General features: G+C 48.3%; 1 protein-coding gene across 1 annotated transcript; it reads right to left on the reverse strand.

Moving 5' to 3' along the window:
* Positions 1-3439: 3439 nt before the first annotated feature.
* Positions 3440-13684, reverse strand: ssr2 (signal sequence receptor, beta). The gene is made up of 6 exons (XM_063031841.1): positions 13594-13684; positions 10662-10819; positions 9915-10013; positions 7602-7710; positions 5635-5712; positions 3440-4387 (listed from the first exon to the last, which is right to left on the reverse strand). The coding sequence occupies exons 1-6, from the start codon at positions 13675-13677 to the stop codon at positions 4277-4279; spliced, it is 639 nt and encodes a 212-aa protein (XP_062887911.1). The 5' UTR covers positions 13678-13684; the 3' UTR covers positions 3440-4276.
* Positions 13685-22315: the final 8631 nt, after the last annotated feature.

Genomic DNA, 22315 nt, shown 5'->3' on the forward strand with positions numbered 1-22315 from the left:
AACGGACCCAGCACCAGTCACTGCGACACCACTAGTCACACGGGCCTCCGATCAGAGAGGTAACCATCTACCACTTTCTGGCTTCTCCCGCAAAGCTAATATCTAATCCAATTTACTCCCTGAATGCCGAGTGACTGAATCTTCCCGACCAACCATCATACTGGAGCTTGTAAATGCCTTGCTAAAGTCCATGAAGACAACATCATACTGTACTCATATATCCTGTCTCAGAATATTTTCGGGTAGATGGAGCTCGTCAGCTTGAGAAGGCAGTCCATTTAAGAGAAGAAAACTCTGATTTCAAACCTCCGCTGCCTTGTGGCCATACCCACTGATGGGAAAGGCTTCGGGAGTAAACCCTGAGGACAAAACCGGAGCTGGAGTCCCTAAGGCAATCCGACGTTGCCTTCAACCTCATTCTGGCAACTCCTGCGACGACACTGGTGCCAAGCTGTATCGGCCCTTGCCCTTCCCTTGAACAACATCAGTGTCATGGAGAGGGGAGACTTGCTGCATGGGCAACTGCCGGTCTTCCATACTGTGGTAGACCATGTATATATGTTGTAACTCGGTTACCTGTCTGGACACACCCCTCTGCTAACTGCCCCTGTGGCTCCTCCCACAGAGTCCTGTATAAAGGTGTTCGTCTTGCCCCTCCCCCTCAGTCCGGGGGCAGACACTCACTGTGGAGGTCGTATTGTACAGCGAATAAAAGCCTTTCAGTATTTTTTTTACCAAAAGTTCAGTCTTTTGGAGTAATTGAAGGTGCTTCACATACAACCTTGCCCAGGCCTGCGCCCTGGAGAGACTGAAGCAAGACTTTCATAATCATAGTCATAGTCATACTTTATTGATCCCGAGGGAAGATCCAGGCGCAGATCCATGGTCTCGCGAGACTAACGAATGCCACCATGAGAATACTTTCCAATAACTTTCACGCTACTGATGTCAGGCCCACCGGCCCATAATTTCCCGGTTTATTTTAGGGCATTTCTTAAACAGCGGAACAACATTAACTAGCATCCAATCCTCCGCTACCTTACCTGTCAAGAAGGACGATTTAAATATCTCTGCTAGGGCCAATGCAATTTCTGCACTTGCCTCCCACAGGGTCGGAGGGTACACTTTGTCAGGCCCTGGGGATTTATCCACCCTAATTTGTCTCAAGACAGCAAACACCTCCTCCTCTGTAGCCTCACTTCTATAGACTCTGTGTCCGCCTCCCGCGTAAATACAGATACAAAAATAAATCATTTTAAGATCTCCCCCATCTCTTTTGGCTCCACGCATAGATTACCATTCTGAACTTCCGGAGGATCAGTTTTGTCCCTCACAATACTTTTGCTCTTAATATTTTTGTAGAATCCCTTAGGATTCTCCTTCGTCTTGTCTGATAAGTCAACATCATGCCTTCTTTTAGCTCTCCTGATTTCTTTCTTAAGTGTTCTCTTGCATTTCTAATACGCCATAAGCACCTCATTTGTTCCCGACTGCCTATACCTGCTATGCACCTCCTTTTTTTCTTAATCAGGGCCTCGATATCTCTTGAAAACCAAGTTTCCAAGCCTACACTGGTATCACTCGGAAACTTTTCCTACGTTGCATCGACAACTGCACCGGAACTGCTTCCTGCGCCCATGCTGAGCTCGTCGATTTAATCAACTTTGCCTCCAATCTCCAACCTGCCCTCAAATTTACCTGATCCATTTCCGACAAACCCCCCCCCCCACTTTCTTGATGAACTCTGGAGACGGTCTATCTACTGATATCTTTTATAAACCCACTGATTCTCACAGCTGTATGGACTCGTTTCACTTTGTCATTTGTAAAAAGCCGCCCCCTGCTCTCAGTTCCTTCGTCACATCTGCTCTTTCATTCCAGAACTACTGAGATACCCCCCTTCTTCAAAGAAAGGGGCTTCCCTTCCTCCACCGTCGACGCTGCCCCCATCTCCTCCTTCCGCCATCCAGCCAGGGAGAGGATTCCTCGTCCTCACCTACCAACCCACTGGCCTCCGTGTCCAGCACACAACTCTCCTTAACTTCCACCACCTCCAGCGGGATCCCACCACCAAGCACAAGCACATCTCCACCCCCCCACCTCACCCCACCCCACCCCGCACTTCCTGCTTTCCACAGGGATCGCTCCCTACGCGACTCCCTTGTCCATTCGTCCCTCCCCACTGATCTCCCTCCTGGTACTTACCTTGCAAGTGGAACAAGCGCTGCGCCCGCCTCTACACCCACCCCCTCCCTCACTATCATTCAAGGGCCCAAACAGTCCTTCCAGTTGAGGCGACCCTTCACCTGCGGGTCCGTTGAGATCGTGCACTGTATCCGGTGCTGCCGGTGTGGCCTCCAATATATCGGTGAGACCGGGCGCAGATTGGGACACGGCTTCGTCGTCCGCCAGAAAAATCCGCATCTCTCGGTAGCCACCGAATTCAAACTCGCTCTCGTCCACTGAACGTCCTTTCTGTTCCCCTAACACCCCAGCTCGCCTCTTCCCCCCTCCCTTCTGAGTCAGAGAGTCAGACTCAGTGCCAGAGACCAGACCCGCTGTGACTTCCCTCGGTTGGGTCAACTAAACAAACAATTCACAGTCCCCGAAAGGGAGTCCACAAGCTGCGCAGTTAGTTCAGCGCTCCGGCGAGTGAAGCCAGTCCCGGCAACAACCGCTCTGGAACCCGACGGCATAGGCCCCAAGACGCCGGCACCTCTCATCCCACGGCCGTAGCAAGAGAGGGAGACTGGCTAAACGTAGACAGATAGCGATAAGCGTCTGTTCGTTTACCATTCTTGGCCCCAAAGATCTTAACCTTGTTCGACGCATTGATCGGCGTGGGTTAATGGAACCGACCCTGGGTCCGTCCTTCCGCAGTCAGACCTCGGTCCTGCAGTCTCGGGACTTTAGTTCGCCCACTTCCCCAGCAGATAGTAAAATCGCCGGTTCATTTTTCAGTACAATGGTTTCCGGTTCAATGGGACACACCTTGGCCAGTAAATTTTGGCCCAATTAAGCAGATGCCCCACTTAGCCGAAGTTTCATGGGAATAATTAAAAGGGTACAAAAATAAACTAGTGTAGCTGAGTAACACATTATGTATTTAAATGAATTATAGAACCAATTAGAACACCACCAATACAACAACAGTGCTATAAAACTGTGTGTTAGCTCCTAATAGTTATCAACGGAGGAATCCGTTCAGTGTATACTGCCGTGTTCTTTTGAGTGACTGTAAATGAACAAATTAGCAAAGAAATCTAGTGTAGATAATGGACTGCATTCATACAATACTTTTGAGGATTGCATCCTCCAAATCTTAATTTTCATTGTAACATTCAAGATAATAGTTAATACCTTCAAACTTTTGAAACCAGTGAGAAGTTTTGAAATGTGATCTAATGTCTTACTAAAAAATTGACCAAGACAATTTCATTTTAAAGTGGTTTTATTAAAAAAAAACCTCAAATGTACAATGCACACATGTCACCCTGTTGTACTAACTGAGCAAAGTATTTGACATCCTAAGCAATGTTCTACAGAACCGAACCCCACCCTTCTGCTTGTTTTTGGACGAGAATAATTCTTTAAGGTCCCGCAATGCTCTCCTGCTTAAAAAAAAACTTGGAATTTGTCGCAGAGAAATAGGTGTTATAGCTAAAAGTCTTAAAATTGAAATACAATCTGAGTGAAATGGGAGCTGATAATACAATTATAGGAATGAAAGGTGTCCCAGCTCAGCAGGATGGGGAGAAAATATTTGACCCAGTGAGCAGAACATGCAGAGGAATTTTGCACAGAAACAGCCCAAGGGAGGGGGACTGGATTGAGCAGCTTTTGACAAAGAATCACAAGTGACAGGGAGGTGGTCATTATGAGAAATACATGCGAGAAGGGGACAAATGATCCGAGTGCTGTTTATCTGCGGTCAATGCGGCAGAGATCGTTTTGGTTGCTCCCTCCGATGGAAGCGGAATTTGTAGATGTCCCACGAACGTCAACGACCGGACACGAGGAAGCACCAGCACAGGGAGTTGTGAAGCATTTCAGAACAACCAAACCACTTCACCACCACTGACCGCCCCGCGGCGCTAACATAGGCAATGGCCTTTGTAGTTCACGTTCTCAACATTTGATTAACATTCACCTCAAAGTGAAGCCAAAGCAGTGTGCCACTGTAACTGGGAGAGAGTTGGAGAGCGAGTCTGCTGGTCAAATCCATCACAGTCGCATACAACAGGGAGAGGAGCCTCTTCTAACGATCCAATTAAGCTCAGTTCTTCTTGGACTTGGCCGTATCGTACTTCCTCTTGCTCGAGTACCAGAGCAGCAGGGGGATGCCGATGGAAGGGAGGGTCATGACCCCAAAGGCCGCCCAGTCCAACTGTTTTGGAATAAAAACCAGAGTTACTCCATGGATGTGTACAGTGAACATTGTGGGCATTCCATATTAGCACAGAATGTGCATTGGCACTTGCAGGTTGTACCCAGCACATCCTCGTGTGTTGGTTGTTAATGCGGATAATGTGTTTTGACACAGTGCAGGTGATACATAACTCAGAAATCTGAGTGTGTAGTAGTGGGGCGGGTGTGACAGAGGAGGGTACTCGCTGCATTCAGCGGACCCACTTTTGACGGTAGAACGGACTCACTTCGACAAGTTGGAGCTGCTGTGGAGACTGCTCACTCATGGCTTTTCCAGCTGCCTCACCTCACAGGCCCTTCCCGTCCAAACCTCCAGCACCGTCTTTCCATAATCCAATTGGTCGGAAATCTCGACCGTTCAGGAACAGCTACTATTCCTCAGCTACCAGGTTCTTGAACTGGTGGGGATAACGTCACTCACCCCCATCGCTGAACTGTTCCCACAACCTACGGACTCAACTTCCATGGAGGAGAGAGGGGGGGGTCAGAGAGTTTCTGTGTCTCCTGGTCACCAGTACACCAGTGGAATATGTGGGGAAACTGTTTAGTTATCGACGGGGATCAGAACCTTCCAGTGCGGTAACAAAGTTCCAGAGGGACCGGACTGTCAAATTAATCACACCATTATCATACTCCCCACAGCACTAACCTTCCCTGTTCCAACACCTCCAGCTACCCCTGGAAACATTTGTCTAGATCAGGATCACAACTGTCCAGTGGTCCCAGATCACTGCCACCTGCCCCTGGGTTTCCGCTCCCTGCAGCTGTCCCTGCTACGTCCAGTCATCCCAGATTATTGTCACCTGCCCCTGGGGGTTGTTTGCTCCCGGCAGTTGCCTCCCCTGTGTCCAGGAATCGGTAAACGGAGAGTTATTTTGCACGGAGAGCAGGCGATGGAAGAGGGTGACAGTTGAGGGCAGCGGTGAAGTGGAAATTCTCAGGCTGCCCGGACACGGAGTGGGCGGGACGGACGCGATACAGTGCTGGGTTGGGCAGCTGGGATTAGAGAGACAGCGCTGCTCGGGCAGTCGGGTGTTATGTGGGTTACCCTGAGCTCTGCAACACTGCCTCTGCACCGGTGGCAAAGGAGAGTCCAGGGGGCTCAAAGGTAATGGCCAGAGTGGAGATGGCACCCTGGCCCACTGCCCTGAGCTGGAATTCCCAGACCTGCCAAAGCAAGATTTCACCTGAAGCCTGGAAACTCACAAAATGAGGAGAGAAGCGCCGGTCGAACTCTCGTTGTGCTAGGATGCCACCTTGTCCTGGAGCGCTGGTGTAACCCATCTGAAGAAGAGGACACAAGGAGGTTATTGTAGGCTGATAGGACACACCCCATTCTGTGATGGGTTGAGATACTAGAGAGAGGGGTCACAGTCTGGACAACAGCCTGACCAGACGCACCTTCCCCACTACAGAACTACCTACACCTACTTCACATGAACAGAAGTACGAAACCACTAATGTCGGACCCGGTTAATCTGGAGGAACCCAAAGTCTGACAAATAAGATAAATCAATCCATCGACCACTGTGGCCTCCAACTGCACAACGATTTGTTTTAAATAAGACTTCTTGACCAAGTTCTGACGGCCCCCATGAACAACGGCCTAGCCTTTCACATGGAGGGCAAACATAGAACATTCATTGTGTGCCAGTCTTGATGCCAATTGACATTCACTGTCCCCCATAACCTTCCATTCCCTTCATATTAGCATGTCTAAGACCCTCAAACTCCACCAGACTGCCTGCATCCACCACTCCCCAGGTCATCAATTCCAGACACCTACACTCTCTGAGCAAAGAAACAAAAACTTCTTCCTCACCCCCTCCCTAACCTGGAAAATCACATCCACGGCTGCTTGACATTGCTACCCTGAGGGAAACATTCTGACTGTCTATCTTTAATCTATGCCTCTCATAATTTAAACTATCAGATCTGCCCTTAGCCTCTGATGCTCTGGGAAAGCAAAAGTCTATCCAAACCTTCCTTATAGATTCCCGCCGCTGTCTGTACGTTCTCCCCGTGGATTCCCTCCAGGTGCTCCGGTGTCCTCCCACATTCCGAAGACGTACCAGTTGGTCATTGTAAATTGTCCTGTGATTAGGCAGGCATTAAATCGGGGGTTGCCGGGCAGCGTGGTTTGTTGGGCCAGAAGAGCCCGCTCTGCCCTGTATCTTAGTAAATAAATAAATATTTCCTCCAAACCGCCCAGCATCCCGCGGAACCTCTTTGTGCACCTTCTCCAGAGCTTCCTCGTCCTTCCTGTAATGGGGTGACCAGAACTGCACAAAAGTATGGTCTGACAGGAGTTTTATATCTGGGGTGTACGGGGTGGCAGGGAGGGGTAGCACCTCTGGTGGGGGAACATGTCACGTCCTTTTCAAGGTGGTTGGTCCATCTTTGGTCCCCACCTGGCACTCAGCTCTCACCTGTGGCTCCCCGTAGCTGTTTGCATGCGACAGTGGCCACACCCCGGGCAACGGCTTCGACAAGCCGGCTAAACCAGGTGAGGGTAGCCGACGGGTCTCAAACCCTCGGTGAGATAGGGAGTCGTCTATCCCAGCACGTGAAGACAGACTCCGGCAGATTGAGCGGACGAGACCAATGGAAGGTCCAACGGTCAAGAAGACGGTCTCTGCAAGCGTTGTGGAACGTGTAGAGCAGGACAAGACACAGAAGACGTCCTGGTCATCCACTGTGCTTAGTCCCATCTCCAGCCGTTTCGACTCTGTCTTGCACTGGATCCAGATGGGAATTGGGAAGAGAGAGTGAGGCTGACGCTGCGCAACTCTCCCTCACTTAAATCCAAATCACGCGCTAGTCTCGACACCATCATTATGGTGTCGAGGTCCTCATCGACGACGACGATGGACAAACACCACACCATCTGACTGCATGACTTCCTTACTTTTATACTCAAGACCCCTACCAATGAAAGCAAGCATGGCCTCCTTATCCACGTAGCCTCAATGCCGTTGCCACTCTGTAAAAAGTCTCTGGCTGTCTACTCTATGCCTCTTATCATCTTGTACCCCTTTATCAGGTCAGTCACTTCTCACCCTCGGTTACTCCAGTGAGGAACAAAGCCTGACCCTCAGCCCGGCTGCGACTCCAGCACCTTCCCCATGGTCTGTACGGTCCCGAGCCCCGTGCGGGAGAGGGAGAGCACTTACCACCACCGGACCACCTTCCTGGGCCAGGTAGGAAACAGTTGCCGAAGTGAAGTTGAAGTAGCCAGCCTTCAAAGGCCGCAGCACCACGGTGTGGGTAACATTACTAGCTCTGCGTGAAGTGCGTCAAGGAGCCCGACACAAGGCTAACTCAGCAAGGACACTACCAGAATACAGCCACAATTTCCTCCTCCACTGCTGGCTTTACACGGCATCAAAACACCACCTCAGTGCATCTTAAATGCTCTGGTCAGAGAGGTACCTTCTAGTGGGATCACCGGGCAGGTTGTGCACAGCGAGATTTTGCAATGCCATTGCAGTACTGGCAAACAAACCGGATGTCCTCCCCTGGGCCAAAACAGAGGTAAAGGTAGGGGGCGAGCGATTTAAAAAGGGGTGCTTGCAGGCGCTTAGATTTTTCCGGCAGCCCTATCATATTGATAGAGGAAGCTCCACACAGATGCGGGTGAGTAATTTAAAAAGTAGCCCTTTCTGGCAGCCCAATAAAATACCAATTCATTAGCACGGGCAAATAAAAATAAGGCAGGGACAAGTGGAGTGGCCATTGTCAGAATGGACTAGTGTTAGAGCGGGGAGGCTTTGGCTAATCAAGCTTGAGCGAAGTAAGTAGCCAGCATGTTTCTTCATCTCTTAGTACATAGAGGAATGAATTGTGGGAATTCTGGGAGAATTCCTGCCTCCCGGATAACCACACCTGTACCAGGTCATGCACTTTGATAGAAGGAGAAAACCAATAAGTTATTTTCTAAATGGAGAGAAAATACAGAAGTCTGAGGTGCAAAGGGACTTGTGAGTCCTCATGCAGGATTCCCTAGGTTAATTTGCAGGTTGAGTCAGTGGTGAAGACGACAAATGTGATGTTAGCATTCATTTCAAGAGGACTAGACTGTGACAGGATGTAATACTGAAGCTCTAGGAAAGGATGTGCTGACGGTTATGAAAATGATTCTGGGAATGAAAAGGTTATCGTATGAGGAGCATTTGATGGCTCTGGGCCTGCAGTGGTTGGAATTTAGAAGAGTAAGGGGTGGGGAGGGGGAGATCTCATTGAAACCTATTGAATGTTGAAAGGCCTGGATAGAGTGGCTGTGGAGAGGATGTTTCCTATGGTGGAGGAGTCTAGGACCAGAGGGCACAGCCTCAGAGTAGAGGGATGTCCACTTAGAACAGAGTTGTGGAGAAATTTCTTTAGTCAGAAGGTGGTGAATCTGTGGAATTCATTGAAATGGGACAGCTGTGGAGGCCTAGTCATTGAGTATAATCAGAGCGTAGTTTGATAGGTTCTTGATTAGTCAGGGCATAAAAAGTTACAGGGAGAAGGCAAGAATGGGGTTGAGAGGGAAAATAAATCAGCCATGATCAAATGGCAAAGCAGACTTGATGACCAAATGGCTGAATGATGCTCGCATCTCCTATAGTTCCAAAACCCCGGTATCTGGGACCTGTGTCCACTCAGCTACACTGGGCAGGACACATGATGCCAGGCACTCTGCCCCAAGGGTATGGCAGATGCTGGAGAACGGAGCAGATCATGCTGCAGCTGTAGGGGGAAAGGAGGGAAGGGGTAGAGGAACTGTCTATGTTTTGTATCGAAACCCTGTCAGGACGGATGCTCGAACCGCTGAGACTTCTAACTACACACCAAACGCCATCCCGGGTGACAGGTCCAACACCATTCTCACGTTCCAGTGGAATCTCTGGCCCGTAACCCCAGTGAGTGTGGAAGGAATGTTTGAACGATTTTGAGAACCTCATTCCGAACTCCTTCCCCAACTGTGGCAATAAATCACCCTCAATGCCACGTTGAAACCTCTCCAACCCTCTCTCCAATACAGATTCACGAACCACACCCACCCGACCGGCAACAGCCCCTCTCAAACATACGCACACCCCAAACCAGATCAGGTCAGGACAGACACTCTTTCCTCTCTCTCACTCACTCACACACACACACACACCTGACAAAGAACGTCTCCGTCTCTCTAACATACACACACATACCAGTAGTCACAGTCTCTCACTCACACAGACCAGCACACCAGACCAGGACAGTCTCTCTCTCTCACCAGACCAGGACAGTCTCTCTCTCTCTCTCTCACACACCAGACCAGGACAGCCTCTCTCTCTCACCAGACCAGGACAGTCTCTCTCTCTCTCACACACCAGACCAGGACAGTCTCTCTCTCTCTCACACACACCAGATCAGACCAGGACAGTCTCCCTCTCTCTCACACAAACACCAGGACGGTCAGTCCCACACACACCACAGGACCAGGACGGCTGTGCAAAGGATACGGAGCGATTCGGTCCCATTTCACTGTCAACATTCCGGATACTATTCCGAAGTCCTCGGGTGGGAATGAGTCATCGCTGAGCTCCACGTCCAGTGCAGCGCTGTCCGGGACAGACATAGTGCAAAATTTCACATTGAGAGGGTAGGTGACAGTCTCCCCTGCCAGAAACACTTACTTCCTACCCTGAAGCTACTCAAGTCAGCACACCACACAGTTAGTCGGAGCAAAAGTTGGCATCAGGCCTGTTGTGCCTGCTCTGCCATTCAATAATATCATGGTTGATCTGGCCTTGGACTCAGCTCCATCTGCCTGTCTTTTCCCCGACAACCAAAAATCCACCTAACTACTGCTTTGTTGGGTAGGTCACTAGGGAGTGAGAAATATTAAATATTACTATGTGGGAGACATTCCCTGCTCCTCTCTGGAATACTGCAATGGGATTTTCACAGCACACAAGAGGATAGCTGGTTTTCCATCTCATCAGAAAGTACCGTACAGCTTGGCACCAACTCAGCAACCTCCCTCCTGCCAGGGATCAATCCCTCTGTACTGTCTGCAAACATCCCCTCCCAGTACCAACCCGTCACCCTTCGGATATTCCACGAAGCCCAGACAAGCTTTGACCGAGGTTTTGGTCAGCTGTGCTCATGTCCAGCAAGTTGCTGGGTCAGCCCGGGACAGGAGCCAGTGGACAGCAGCGTCGGATTTGCCGACTCCTGGCAGGGTGGAGACAGACTCTGTGTCCTACCTGGAGCCGACGTTGTAGATGCTGTACTGCAGAGTCAAGTCTCTCCCTTCCACGGCGTAATTGTTCAACAGGGACTTGGAGGCCAGAAGCCTTGCGCCATCCTCGCCCCTGGTGGCAGCGAGGAGCAGACAGCACACCGTGACCAGTAACAACCTCATCTGTGGGCCAGGGTGGAGATAACATCTGTTACAGAGGGTGGAGACAGCGGAGAGTGGGCAGCAATACCAACCTCAACCTCGTCTATGGATTGGGAATAACACCCGTTACAGAGGGTGGAGACAGCAGAGAGTGGGCACTAACACCATCCTCGCCTGTGGATTGGGAATAATTCCTGTTACAGAGGGTGGGGACAGCGGAGAGCGGGCACTAACAACAACCTCAACCTTGTCTGTGGATTGGGAATAATACCCGTTACAGAGGGTGGAGACAGCGGAGAGTGGGCAGCAATACCAACCTCAACCTCGTCTATGGATTGGGAATAACACCCGTTACAGAGGGTGGAGACAGCAGAGAGTGGGCACTAACACCATCCTCGCCTGTGGATTGGGAATAATTCCTGTTACAGAGGGTGGGGACAGTGGAGAGTGGGCAGCAATACCAACCTCAACCTCGTCTATGGATTGGGTAGAGGGTAGAGAGAATGGAGCGCGGGCACTAACACCAACCCCATCCATGGGGCAGAGTGGGAGAGGGGATAACAGCTGCTTTCAACAGAGAGTGTGTCAACAGTCCCAAAAGTCCACAATGGAGTTTAACTACAGCAGAATACTGCAGCCAGAATCTGAACTCCGGGGAAGAATTATCAAATACTAAAGCGCACAGACTTAAGGCGAGAAGGAGAGAGGTTAAAGGAAATGTGAGAGCACGTGTTTTTCTTTTGCACGAAGAACGAGAACGTGTTGCCCGGGGAGGTGGCTTAAGACACAGTTATGAAAGTGGTGTTCGAGGTGCTTTTAAATAGGCCTGTGAATATGAGGGATAAGGAGCACATGTAGGTGGAAGGGCTCTAATTTGGCATCCTGGCACTAGAATTATGGGCCGAATGGCCTGTTCCTGTGCTGTATGGTTGTATACCAACCATCTTCCTGACTCATGCAACCATCAGGGACGTACGCATCTTTCTCTGCCTGTCTCCCACCTCGCCGGTGGTCACTGTCATCCGTACATTAATTGCCCCTCCCTCCCTGGATGCCCTCGAGAGGATGATCGTGCCCCATCTTTTAGCAGCTGCGGTCTTTGTGGCCACGAAGCCGCTGGGGAGGGGGCTCCAGGATTTGGGCTCAACAATGACAAAGGAACAACTCAGCACCGTGCGCAACAGGAGAGGGGTACGAGGTACCGAACTTACTCCACACCCGATTCTCTGCCCTTCATGGGCTGGGCAGTAACCACAAACACACTGCATTTTGTTAATGAAGCCCATCGTGGGCTTCGTGGACAGAACGGCTGCAGGCAGCGGTGTCCCATTGAGGGGGTTGCTCAGTACCGGATGGTGTGGAGCTGTACCCATCCCAGTCAGGAATGAGGGGACCATCTCTCTTCTGACTCGTGCCCCCGGATGGTGGGAAGGCTTTGGAGTATCAGGTGAATCGCTCACGCAGCCTGCGCACTGCCATGCAGTGACAATACCTGCGTAGTCGATCCAGCTGAGCTTCTGTCAGTAGGAGTCTCTGGAACGGATTCAGTGGAGAGCAAGGTCTTTACTGTAAGGATTAGGTGGTTGGAGCTGGTTATTGACATGTGCTGCTTCCATTATGTAAGTCCGCATAAAATAGATTTGCAATGCACTGATCATAAGATCATAAGACATAAGAGCAGAATTAGGCCATTCAGCCCAGAGTCTGCTCTGCTATTCCATCATGGCTAATTTACTATTCTGCTCAACCACATTCTCCATAAACAACTTACAATATGTTGAACTCAGTACTTTGATTTATGAAGACCAATGTGCCAAAAGCTTTCTTTATGACCCTGTCTAGCTGTGACACCATTTTCAATGAATTATGGACCTGTTTTCCCAGATCCCCTTGTTCTGCTGCTCTTCTCAATGCCCCACTGTGTAAGACCTACCCTGGTTGGTCCTACTGAAGTGCAACATCTCGGAGTTGTCTGCATTAACTTCCATCTGCCGTTTTTCAGCCCATTATTCCAGCTGGTTCAGATCTTCCCCCACCCCCACCACAAACTCTGACAGTCTTCCTCGCTGACCTCTACACACCCAATGTTGGTGTCATCCACAAATTTTAGATCCATTTAACCACATTATCATCCAGATCACTGACATAGATGAGAAAAAACAACGGACTCAGAACCGACCCTTGTGGTACACCACTGGTCACAGGCCTCCATTCAGAGAGGAAACCACCTACTACCACTCTCTGGCTTCTTCCACAAAGCCAATATCTAATCCAATCTACTACCTCATCTTGAATGTCAAGCGACTGAAACTTCCTGACCAGCGTCCCATACGGAACCTTGTAACAGGCCTTGTTAAAGTCCATGTAGACAACGACCACTGGTTTGCCTTCATCAACTTTCCTGGTAACTTCCTCGAAAAGCTCTATAAAGTTGGTTAGACACGACCTACCAGGCACAAGACGACGCTGACTATTCCTAATCAGCCCACGTCTATCCAAATACTCATCTATCCCGTTCCTTTAGATCACCTTCCAATAACCTTCCCACAACTGATGTCAGGACTGCCGAAGGCTCTCGGCCCGAAACGGTGACTGTACTCTTTCCCATAGATGCTGCCTGGCCTGCTGAGTTCCTCCAGCAGTTTGTGCGTTACGCCGATCTTCTGCCAGTCATTACTGATAGTGCACCGGCAACAGGAGCCCAGGCCCACCCGCCGTCGGTCCGTCCCTCCCTGCCTGCCAGCGGCCACCCACACAGAGCCAGGATGAACGGCGGTGGGGGAACCGACACTCACCCTCTTCTCCATCTGCAAAGGACGTGGCTCAGCGCCTGCCTGCTCCAGTCTGCTGACGTCATGCGAACCGCGCGCCTTGCGCATGCTCGTGTCGCATTGGCTATTGGGTAGTGTAGTTTACAGTACTTCTCTTCCCATGCAGCCGTGCACACGACTTTAACTCCCGAAATGCTTTGCGGAGAGGCGGGTTGATTAATGCACTAATCAAAAGGCGCTGCGTACACTTCCGTCTATTTTTTTGAATGAGCTATGCTGGCAGGAGGGTTGATTGAAAGCTGCCTGGAGCAACGCTGGGGGAACTCAGCAGGTCAGGCAGCATCCATGGAAACGAGTCGACGTTTCAGGCCGAGACTCTTGCATCATTCATCCTGGGGGCGAGGTACAAGAGGGTCTGAATTAGGGAACATGTAGTTGAAGGAAGGACAGGTCTGACGGCTCCATGTGCTGAGCTGTGTCAAAGGGGAGGGGTGTTGCACTGCTGATCGGGGAGACTATTACAGTGGTATGTAGGGAGATGACCCTGGCGGCTGTAGGGGTACAACGAGATTGGGTGATCACTTTCATTGGCTTCCCAACAACTGGTGTAATTGCCACATGTAACAAGGTACAGTGAAAAGCTTGTCTTGTACATATAATAGTTAAGTTAAGTAAGTAGTACAAAAATGAAATAAATAAGTAGCGACGTAGACTTCGTGGGTTCAATGTCCATTCAGATATCCGATGGCAGACGGGAAGCAGCTGTTCCTGAATCGTTGAGTGTGTGTCTTCAGGCTTCTGTACCTCCTTACTGATGGTAGCAATGAGAACAAGGCATGACCTTGGTGATGGGGGTCCTTAATGATGGATGCCACCTTTTTGAGGCGTTGCTTATTGAAGATGTCCAGGGTACTACGGAGGCTGGTGCCCATGATGGAGCTGACTAAGTTTACAACTCTCAGCAACTTATTTTGATCCTGTGCAGTAGCCCCCTACCCCCATACCAGACTGAGATGCACTCAGTTAGAAAGCTCTCCACAGTACATCTGTAAAAATTTGCAAGTGCATTTGGTGACATGCCAAACCTCAAACCCCTAATGAAATATAGCTGCTGTCTTGCCTTTTTGTACCTGCATTGATATGTTGGGACCAGGATAGATCCTCAGTTATTGACACCCAGGAAGTTTAAATTGCTCACTCTTTCCATTTCTGATCCCTCTGAGAACTAGTGTGTGTGTTCCCTCGTCTTACCCTTTCTGAAGTCCACAATCTGTTCTTTGGTCTTACTGATGCTGAGTGCAAGGTTGTTGCTGTGACACCACTCAACTAGCTGATAATCTTGCTGCTGTTTGCCCCCTCATCACTGTCTGAAATTCTGTTAATAGTTGTATCGTTAGTGAATATATAGATGGCATTTGAGCTGTGTAGCCACCCAGTCATGGATGTAGAGAGGGTGGAGCACTGGGCCAAGGACACATCCCTGAGGTGTGCCAGTCTTGATTGTCAGTGAGCTGGAGATGTTATTTCAGATCCATACAAATTGTGATCTTCCAGATAGGAGGTTGAGCATCCAGTTGCAGAGGGAGGCCCAGCTTCAGGAGCTTTTCAATCAGAACTGTAGGAATGATTGCACTGATTGAGCTGTAGTCAGTCAACAGTATCCTGACATACGTATTTGTAGTGTCCAGGTGATCCAAGGTCGCGTGAAGAGTCAATGAGATCGCATCCGCTGTGGACCTCTTGAGGCCATAGGCAAATTGCGGTGGATCCAGGTCCTTGCCAAGACGAGTTAATTCTAGCTGTAGCCGACCTCCCAAAGCACTTCATCGCTGTAGATGTGAGTGCCATTGGGCGATAGTCATTAAGGCAGCTAATCCTGCTCTTCTTGGGCACTGGTATAATTGTTGCCCTTTTGAAGCAGGTGGGAACTTCTGACTATAGCAATGAGAAATTGAAAATGTCTTTGAACACCTTTGTTACTGCAAGTGAGGCCAAGAAGTAGTGTTGGAGGAGCCTCAGGCCTTAAGATTGTGCAACAGGTCTGAGATGGTTGTTCCCTGTGAGGATGAGAGAGGGAGCTGTAGCAACCAAACCATGGCACTGTGGCTATTCAAAGGGGATGGGGAGAGAAGAGAAATGTAATTGTAATTGAATTGAATTGACTTTATTTCTTGCATCCTTCACATACACGAGGAGTAAAAATCTTTATGTTACGTCTCTGTCTAAATGTGTAATGTGCAATCATAGTAATTTATAATAATTTACTAATAAATAGAATAGTCAATGTTCATCAGTCTGATGGCCTGGTGGAAGAAGCTGTCCCGGAACCTGTTGGTCCTGGCTTTTATGCTGTGGTACTGCTTCCGGGATAGTAGCAGCTGGAATAGATTGTGGTTGGGGTGACTCGGGTCCCCAATGATCTTACGGGCCCTTTTTACACACCTGTCCTTGTAAATGTCCTGAATCATGGGAAGTTCACAACTACAGATGCGCTGGGCTGTCCACACCACTCTCTGCAGAGTCCTGCAAATAAGGGTACAGTTCCCATACCAGGCAGTGATGCAGCCAGTCAGGATGCTCTCAGTTGTGCCCCTGTAGAAAGTTCTTAGGATTTGGGGGCCCATACCAAACTTCTTCAACCATCTGAGGTGAAAGAGGCGCTACTGTGTCTTTTTCACCACATAACTGGTGTGCAGACCACGTGAGGTCCTCGGTGATGTGGATGCTGAGGAGCTTGAAGCTACTCAACCCCAGATCCATTGATGCCAGTCTCCATTCCTCCTGTAATCCACAACCAGCTCCTTTGTTTTTGTGATGTTGAGGGAGAGGTTGTTTTCTTGACACCACTGTGTCAGAGAGATGACATCTTCCCTGTAGGCCACCTCGTTATTGTTTGAGATAAGGCTAATCAATATAGTGTCGTCGGCAAATTTAGTTAGCAGATTGGAGCTGTGGGTGGTGATACAGACAAGGCTATACAGGGAGTAAAGGAGGGGACTCAGTACACAGCCCTGAGGGGCTCCTGTATTGAGAGTCAGAGGGTTGGAGGTGAGGGAGCCCACTCTTACAACCTGTTGGCGATCTGACAGGAAGTCCAGGACCCAGCTGCAAAAGGCAGGGTCAAGACCGAGGTCTCTGTGCTTCTAGTCGAGCCTAGATGGAACTATGGTGTTGAATGCTGATCTGTAGTCCAAGAACAGCATTCTCACATAAGTATAGTCAGAGGAAATAGACAAACTTCTCTGTTGCAATGACCAAGAGTCCTGAAGGCTGTTTTGCCTGCCTGGTGCCTGGGTTCAGGATACCTAATCTGACCCGCAGAGGAATTTGGATTGGGAGACAAAAGTTTTTAAATTTTTTTAATTCATTGAGATACAGCACAGGGTAGGACCTTTGAGCTATGCCATCTAACCACCTCCAATTTAACTTTAGAATAATCATGGGACAATTTATAATGGCCAATCAACCTAGCAAGCGATATGCTTTTGGACTGTGGGTGAAAACCGGGGCAGCTGAAGAAATACATGTGGTCCTAGGGAGAATGTACAGACTCCTTACATACAGTGGTGGGAATCCAGTTGTCATGGCTTTACCAACAATACAGGTAGAAGCAAGGAAAGACGTTCTGCTGAGGGAATTTGAGCAGCCAGGGCCTAAATTAAAAAGCAGAACCAAAAAAAAGGTAATAACCCCTGGCATGTTACCTGACATGCAAAGTGGTCAATAAGAACAAGGAGTTAAATGATTGGTGTGGGAGAAGTAGATTTGAATGTGTTGGTATTATAAAAAAGATGTTTTAAACTTCATTCCTTGTTTTTTTCTGATTCAGAAGCAAGGTGTCTGCAAACAAAGGAAACATTCTACACTTGTTCAAGGTTATAAAAAGTCACTTTATCAGACAAAATGGTTTATGAAGTAGAAAAGAAGACAGAATAATACTTAACAGCCAATTACTGAGCCATGCTACACAATATACTGCCGGAGGGAACTGCAGATACCCGAAAGCTTTTCCAGACTCTCTCTCAATTGATGTCCTTGTCTCTATCACGAGGACATCAGCGGATGCTGAAAATTCAAGCCACACACACAAAATGCTGGTGGAACGCAGCAGGCCAGGCAGTATCTATAGGAAGAGGTACAGTCAATGTTTCAGGCTGAGACCCTTCGTCAGGACTAACTGGAAGAAGAGATAGTAAGAGATTTGAAAGCGGGAGGGGGAGATCCGAAATGATAGGAGAAGACAGGAGGGGGAGGGGTGACGCTAAGAACTGGAAAGTTGATTGGCAAAAGGGATACAAGGCTGGAGAAGGGAGAGGATTATGGCAACACTCACAACACGCTGGAGGAACTCAGCAGGTCAGGCAGCATCCGTGGAAATGATCAGTCAATGTTTTGGGCTGAAACTCTTCATCAGGACTGAAGAGGGAAGGGGCAGAGGCACTATAAAGAAGGTGGGGGGAGGGAGGCCTAGGGAGAAAGAAAGGAGAAGGGGAGCACCAGAGGAAGATGGAGAGTAGGCAAGGAGTTATTGTGAGAGGGACAGAGACAGACAGAAAAAAAAGGGGGGGGGGGGAAATAAATAAATAAATAAATAAGGGATGGGGTTAGAAGGGGAGGAGGGGCATTAACGGAAGTTAGAGAAATCAATCTTCATGCCATCAGGTTGGAGGCTACCCACACGGAATATAAGATGTTGTTCCTCCAACCTGAGTGGCTTCATCTTGACAGTAGAGGAGGCCATGGATTGACATATCAGAATGGGAATGGGACGTGGAATTAAAATGTGTGGCCACTGGGAGACCCGCTTTCTTTGGTGGACAGAGCGTAGGTGTTCAGCAAAATGGTCTCCCAGTCTGCGTCAGGTCTCTATCTCCAGCTCTTGGTACAAGTCGTATTCCAGCCTAAGAAAAGATTAGTCCGAGTAAGGATAGGCACAAAGAAATTTCCCCTTATTATATCCTTCAAATATCTAGCATAACATTTACCCCAGAACTTTTCCATGCCCTAGTGGCACAAGCTTGTCATTTCTTATCTCTCATGACCTTTGGTCTAGGCCATAACTTAGAAAGAAAGACTGCAGGTCTATAAGGAGGAATACATTCTTCACTGGTATTTGACCACATTCCAAGCTGACACCATTTTGTCTTACACACGTTCATTTTGTTTTTGTTAGTATATACTAAAGATAAATCAAATTTAGCTCTTTTCTTATAGATATCAGCACCAGTTCTGGAAGGAGGGAGCTGTTCTGGTGGGATGGGTTCCACTAGAACAATACTGGGACCAGAGTCCTGGCGAATCACATAATTCAGAGCTGTGGATTGGAACTTAATCTGATTAGTAGGGGGTGGGTTTAACAGACAGGAGAGGTATGGATCGAGCAAAAGGGGAGTGCAGGAAAGGTTACTTAAGTTTCCAGAATTTAAAAAATGACAGCGTTTAGAAAGGGATTAGAATTTAACTTCAGACAATATTGGGATAAATTTGAGAAGAGGGGTTGTGAATACAGGACTGAATGTGTTATATTTGAATGCACACAGTATACAACACAAGATACGCTTAGAAATCGGCAGGTTTGACGTGGGCATCACAGAGCCATGATTGAAAGAAGATTGTAGTTCCCAACTTAACATCCAAGGATACACATTGTATCAAAGGGACAGGCAAATTGGCAGAGGATGTGGGGTGGCTTTTTGGTAAAAATTGAAGTCAAATCCTTAGCAAGATGTGACATAGAATCAGAAGACACAGAACTCTTGCGGGTAGGGTTCAGAATCAGCTGGTCCCAGTCTCTACTCTCTTCCATATCCAGATCCCCTTTGAAGATGACAATCCATTCCTATCCTGGCAGAGCATTCCAGAACCTCGTCGGTCTCTCCTTTTCACATCCCAACAATACTTGTTTCCATTGACCTGACAGGGAACTCAACAGTTCCAACAATGACCCTACAGGGAAATCAGTGGTTCCAACACCAACGCCACAGGGGGATTGGCGGTTCCAACACTGACCCCACAAGGAAAGAGTGGTTCTATTGCTGACCCCACAGGGAAAACTGTGGTTCTAACATTGGGCCCACAAGTAATGCCATCACACACTGAAGAAAGTCTGTCCGTTTACTGTGCTGCTGCTATTATTTCACTACTGCTGCCTGGCCATGGCCTTCCGGAAAGGGAAGGAGACACACATTCGGAGTGGGATACAGAGTTAATGTGACAAGTTTGTACATAGTTTGCTCGATGTAGCGAGGCCACAGGTTGTACAACAAATACATCAGGAGTAGCACAAGCATTGCTGCTCCACCTGGAATGGTGCCTCTAACGCAGAGAGAGAGAGAGATACTACAACTCAACACTTCCACAGTGAGATGTCTCAAAGTTAGGTTTGTTGTTGGTGGAAATGGAAAATTGGACTGGAGAGTTGCTGGGGTCTAGTGTCAAATACCAAAACATGATGTCAAGTGGAATGGCTACCTTACACATTGTCAAATGTGAGAGCACAGCAAAGCAGCTACCTGACACTGTCAGAGACCCCGGTTCAATTCCTACCACCAGTACTGCCTGTGTGGAGTTTGCACAAACTTCTTGTTATTATGTGGGCTTCACTGTACACCTCCGACTCCAGCAAGTTGCTGCGTCATTTGGTCACTGAGCAAGTAAGGGGCAGAATCTGTGGGAAACATTGTGGACAGAATAATGAAGTGGTATTAATGTAGAAATGGTGCATCTGATGGTCTGTCTGTGTGTTGTATCTGGTCTAAGTGGTTTAAATGGTCCGTCTGTGTGTTCCATCTGGTCTAAGTGTGCTGAACAGTCTGTTTGTGTGTTGCATCTGGTCTAGGTGGGCTGGATGGTTTGTCTGTGCTGAAAATGATTACAGTTGGATATGTTGGAAGTGGGGGCTGGTGGCAGTGTCTGAAGAATAGTGAAGGATATCAACTGCAAGACTGCAGATGTGGTAAACCTGTAGGTGCAGAAGGTGGTAGCATCAAAGCAGATGTACTGCTGAACCTACCTGACTTAAGCTGCTCAATGTATCCTGGCTATATACATCACTGTCTGGAACAGCAGTTCAAGTGTGCAGGAACACATTAAGCTGCCCAAAACATCAAAGGCACGTCCCTCTCCACCATTGGTATTATCTACAGGAGGCACTGCCTCAGGACAGGAGAATCCATTGTCAAAGGTTCCCACCATCTTGTGTGCAGCTACCGTCGAGCAGGAGGTACATAGGCCTGAAGTTTCACATCACCAGGTTCAGCCAACAGCTCCTTGCCTTCAACTATTCAGTTCCTGAACCAACCCCAATCACTTCCTTAGTAGATCAACACTGTGACCATTTTGCGCTAAAGTGGAAGGTTTTTTTTGCTCTAATTGTTGTTTCTTGTGAAAATTGTGTCCATTTTGATTTTGCTTGTGAAAGTTGTTTACTAATGCTGTTGGAACTAAGGTTTCCATTGCAACTGTGCATTCGTGTGGCAATAAACTTGGCTGACTTTGGAGAAAGGAAGGTCATCCATTTATGATGGAGTGACTATTCAAGACTACCTTCCCTTGGGAAGTCAGCCAAAGTAACCAAGGACCCCTCTGACCTACCTAGTCATTCTCTCTTCTCACACTTACATTTAAGAACACATACCACCAGACAGCCTCTGACCTGCTGTTATCAGTCCCTTGAACAGAGCTCTTTTAAAATAAAGTTAAACTCTATCCCCAATCTACCTCATTGTGACACGATAATTCCCTGTTGGGAATTCCCTTGTGGCTGACAAGGGAAGTAATGGACAGTATAAAAATAAAAGAGAAGAAGTATAACATAGCAAAGACGAGTGGGAAGCCGGAGGATTGGGAAACTTTTAAAGAGCAACAGAAGGTAACTAAAAAGGCAATACGTGGAGAAAAAATGAGGTACAAAGGAAAACTAGCCAAGAATATAAAGGAGAATAGTAAAAGCTTCTTTAGGTATGTGAAAAGGAAAAAATAGTTAAGACCAAAATTGGGCCCTTGAAGACAGAAACGGGTGAATTTATTATGGGGAACAAGGAAATGGCAGACGAGTTGAACGGGTACTTTGGATCTCCCAGATATAATAGTGGCCAAAGGACCGAGGGTAATGGATGAACTGAAGGAAATTTATATTAGGCAGGAAATGGTCTTGGATAGACTGTTGGGTCTGAAGGCTGATAAGTCCCCAGGACCTGATGGTCTGCATCCCAGAGTACTTAAAGAGGTGGCTTTAGAAATCGTGGACGCATTGGTAATCATTTTCCAATGTTCTGTAGATTCAGGATCAGTTCCTGTGGATTGGAGGGTGGCTAATGTTGTCCCTCCCTTCAAGAAGGGAGGAAGAGAGAAAACATAGAATTATAGACCGGTTAGCCTGACGTCAGTGGTGGGAAAGATGCTGGAGTCAATTATAAAAGATGAAATTACGACACATCTGGATAGGAGTAACAGGATCGGTCCGAGTCAGCATGGATTTACGAAGGGGAAATTGTGCTTGACTAATCTTCTGGAATTTTTTGAGGATGTAACTATGAAAATGGACAAGGGAGAGCCAGTGGATATAGTGTACCTGGACTTTCAGAAAGCCTTTGATAAAGTCCCACATAGGAGATTAGTGGGCAAAATTAGGGCACATGGTATTGGGGGCAGAGTACTGACATGGATTGAAAATTGGCTGGCTGACAGAAAACAAAGAGTAGCGATTAACGGGTCCCTTTCGGAATGGCAGGCGGTGACCAGTGGG

The sequence above is a fragment of the Mobula hypostoma genome, chromosome 2 (assembly GCF_963921235.1).
Source record: "Mobula hypostoma chromosome 2, sMobHyp1.1, whole genome shotgun sequence".
In the NCBI taxonomy this organism is placed as follows: domain Eukaryota; kingdom Metazoa; phylum Chordata; class Chondrichthyes; order Myliobatiformes; family Myliobatidae; genus Mobula; species Mobula hypostoma.

Excerpts from the sequence above, each read along its gene's own strand:
- ssr2 (XM_063031841.1), bottom strand. The coding sequence starts at position 13,677 with ATGCGCAAGGCGCGCGGTTCGCATGACGTCAGCAGACTGGAGCAGGCA. Across the intron at positions 10,820-13,593 it reads CTTTGCAGATGGAGAAGAGG|ATGAGGTTGTTACTGGTCAC; the intron begins GTGAGTGTCGGT and ends CCTGGCCCACAG. Across the intron at positions 7,711-9,914 it reads AAATGGGACCGAATCGCTCC|AGCTAGTAATGTTACCCACA; the intron begins GTATCCTTTGCA and ends CACTTCACGCAG.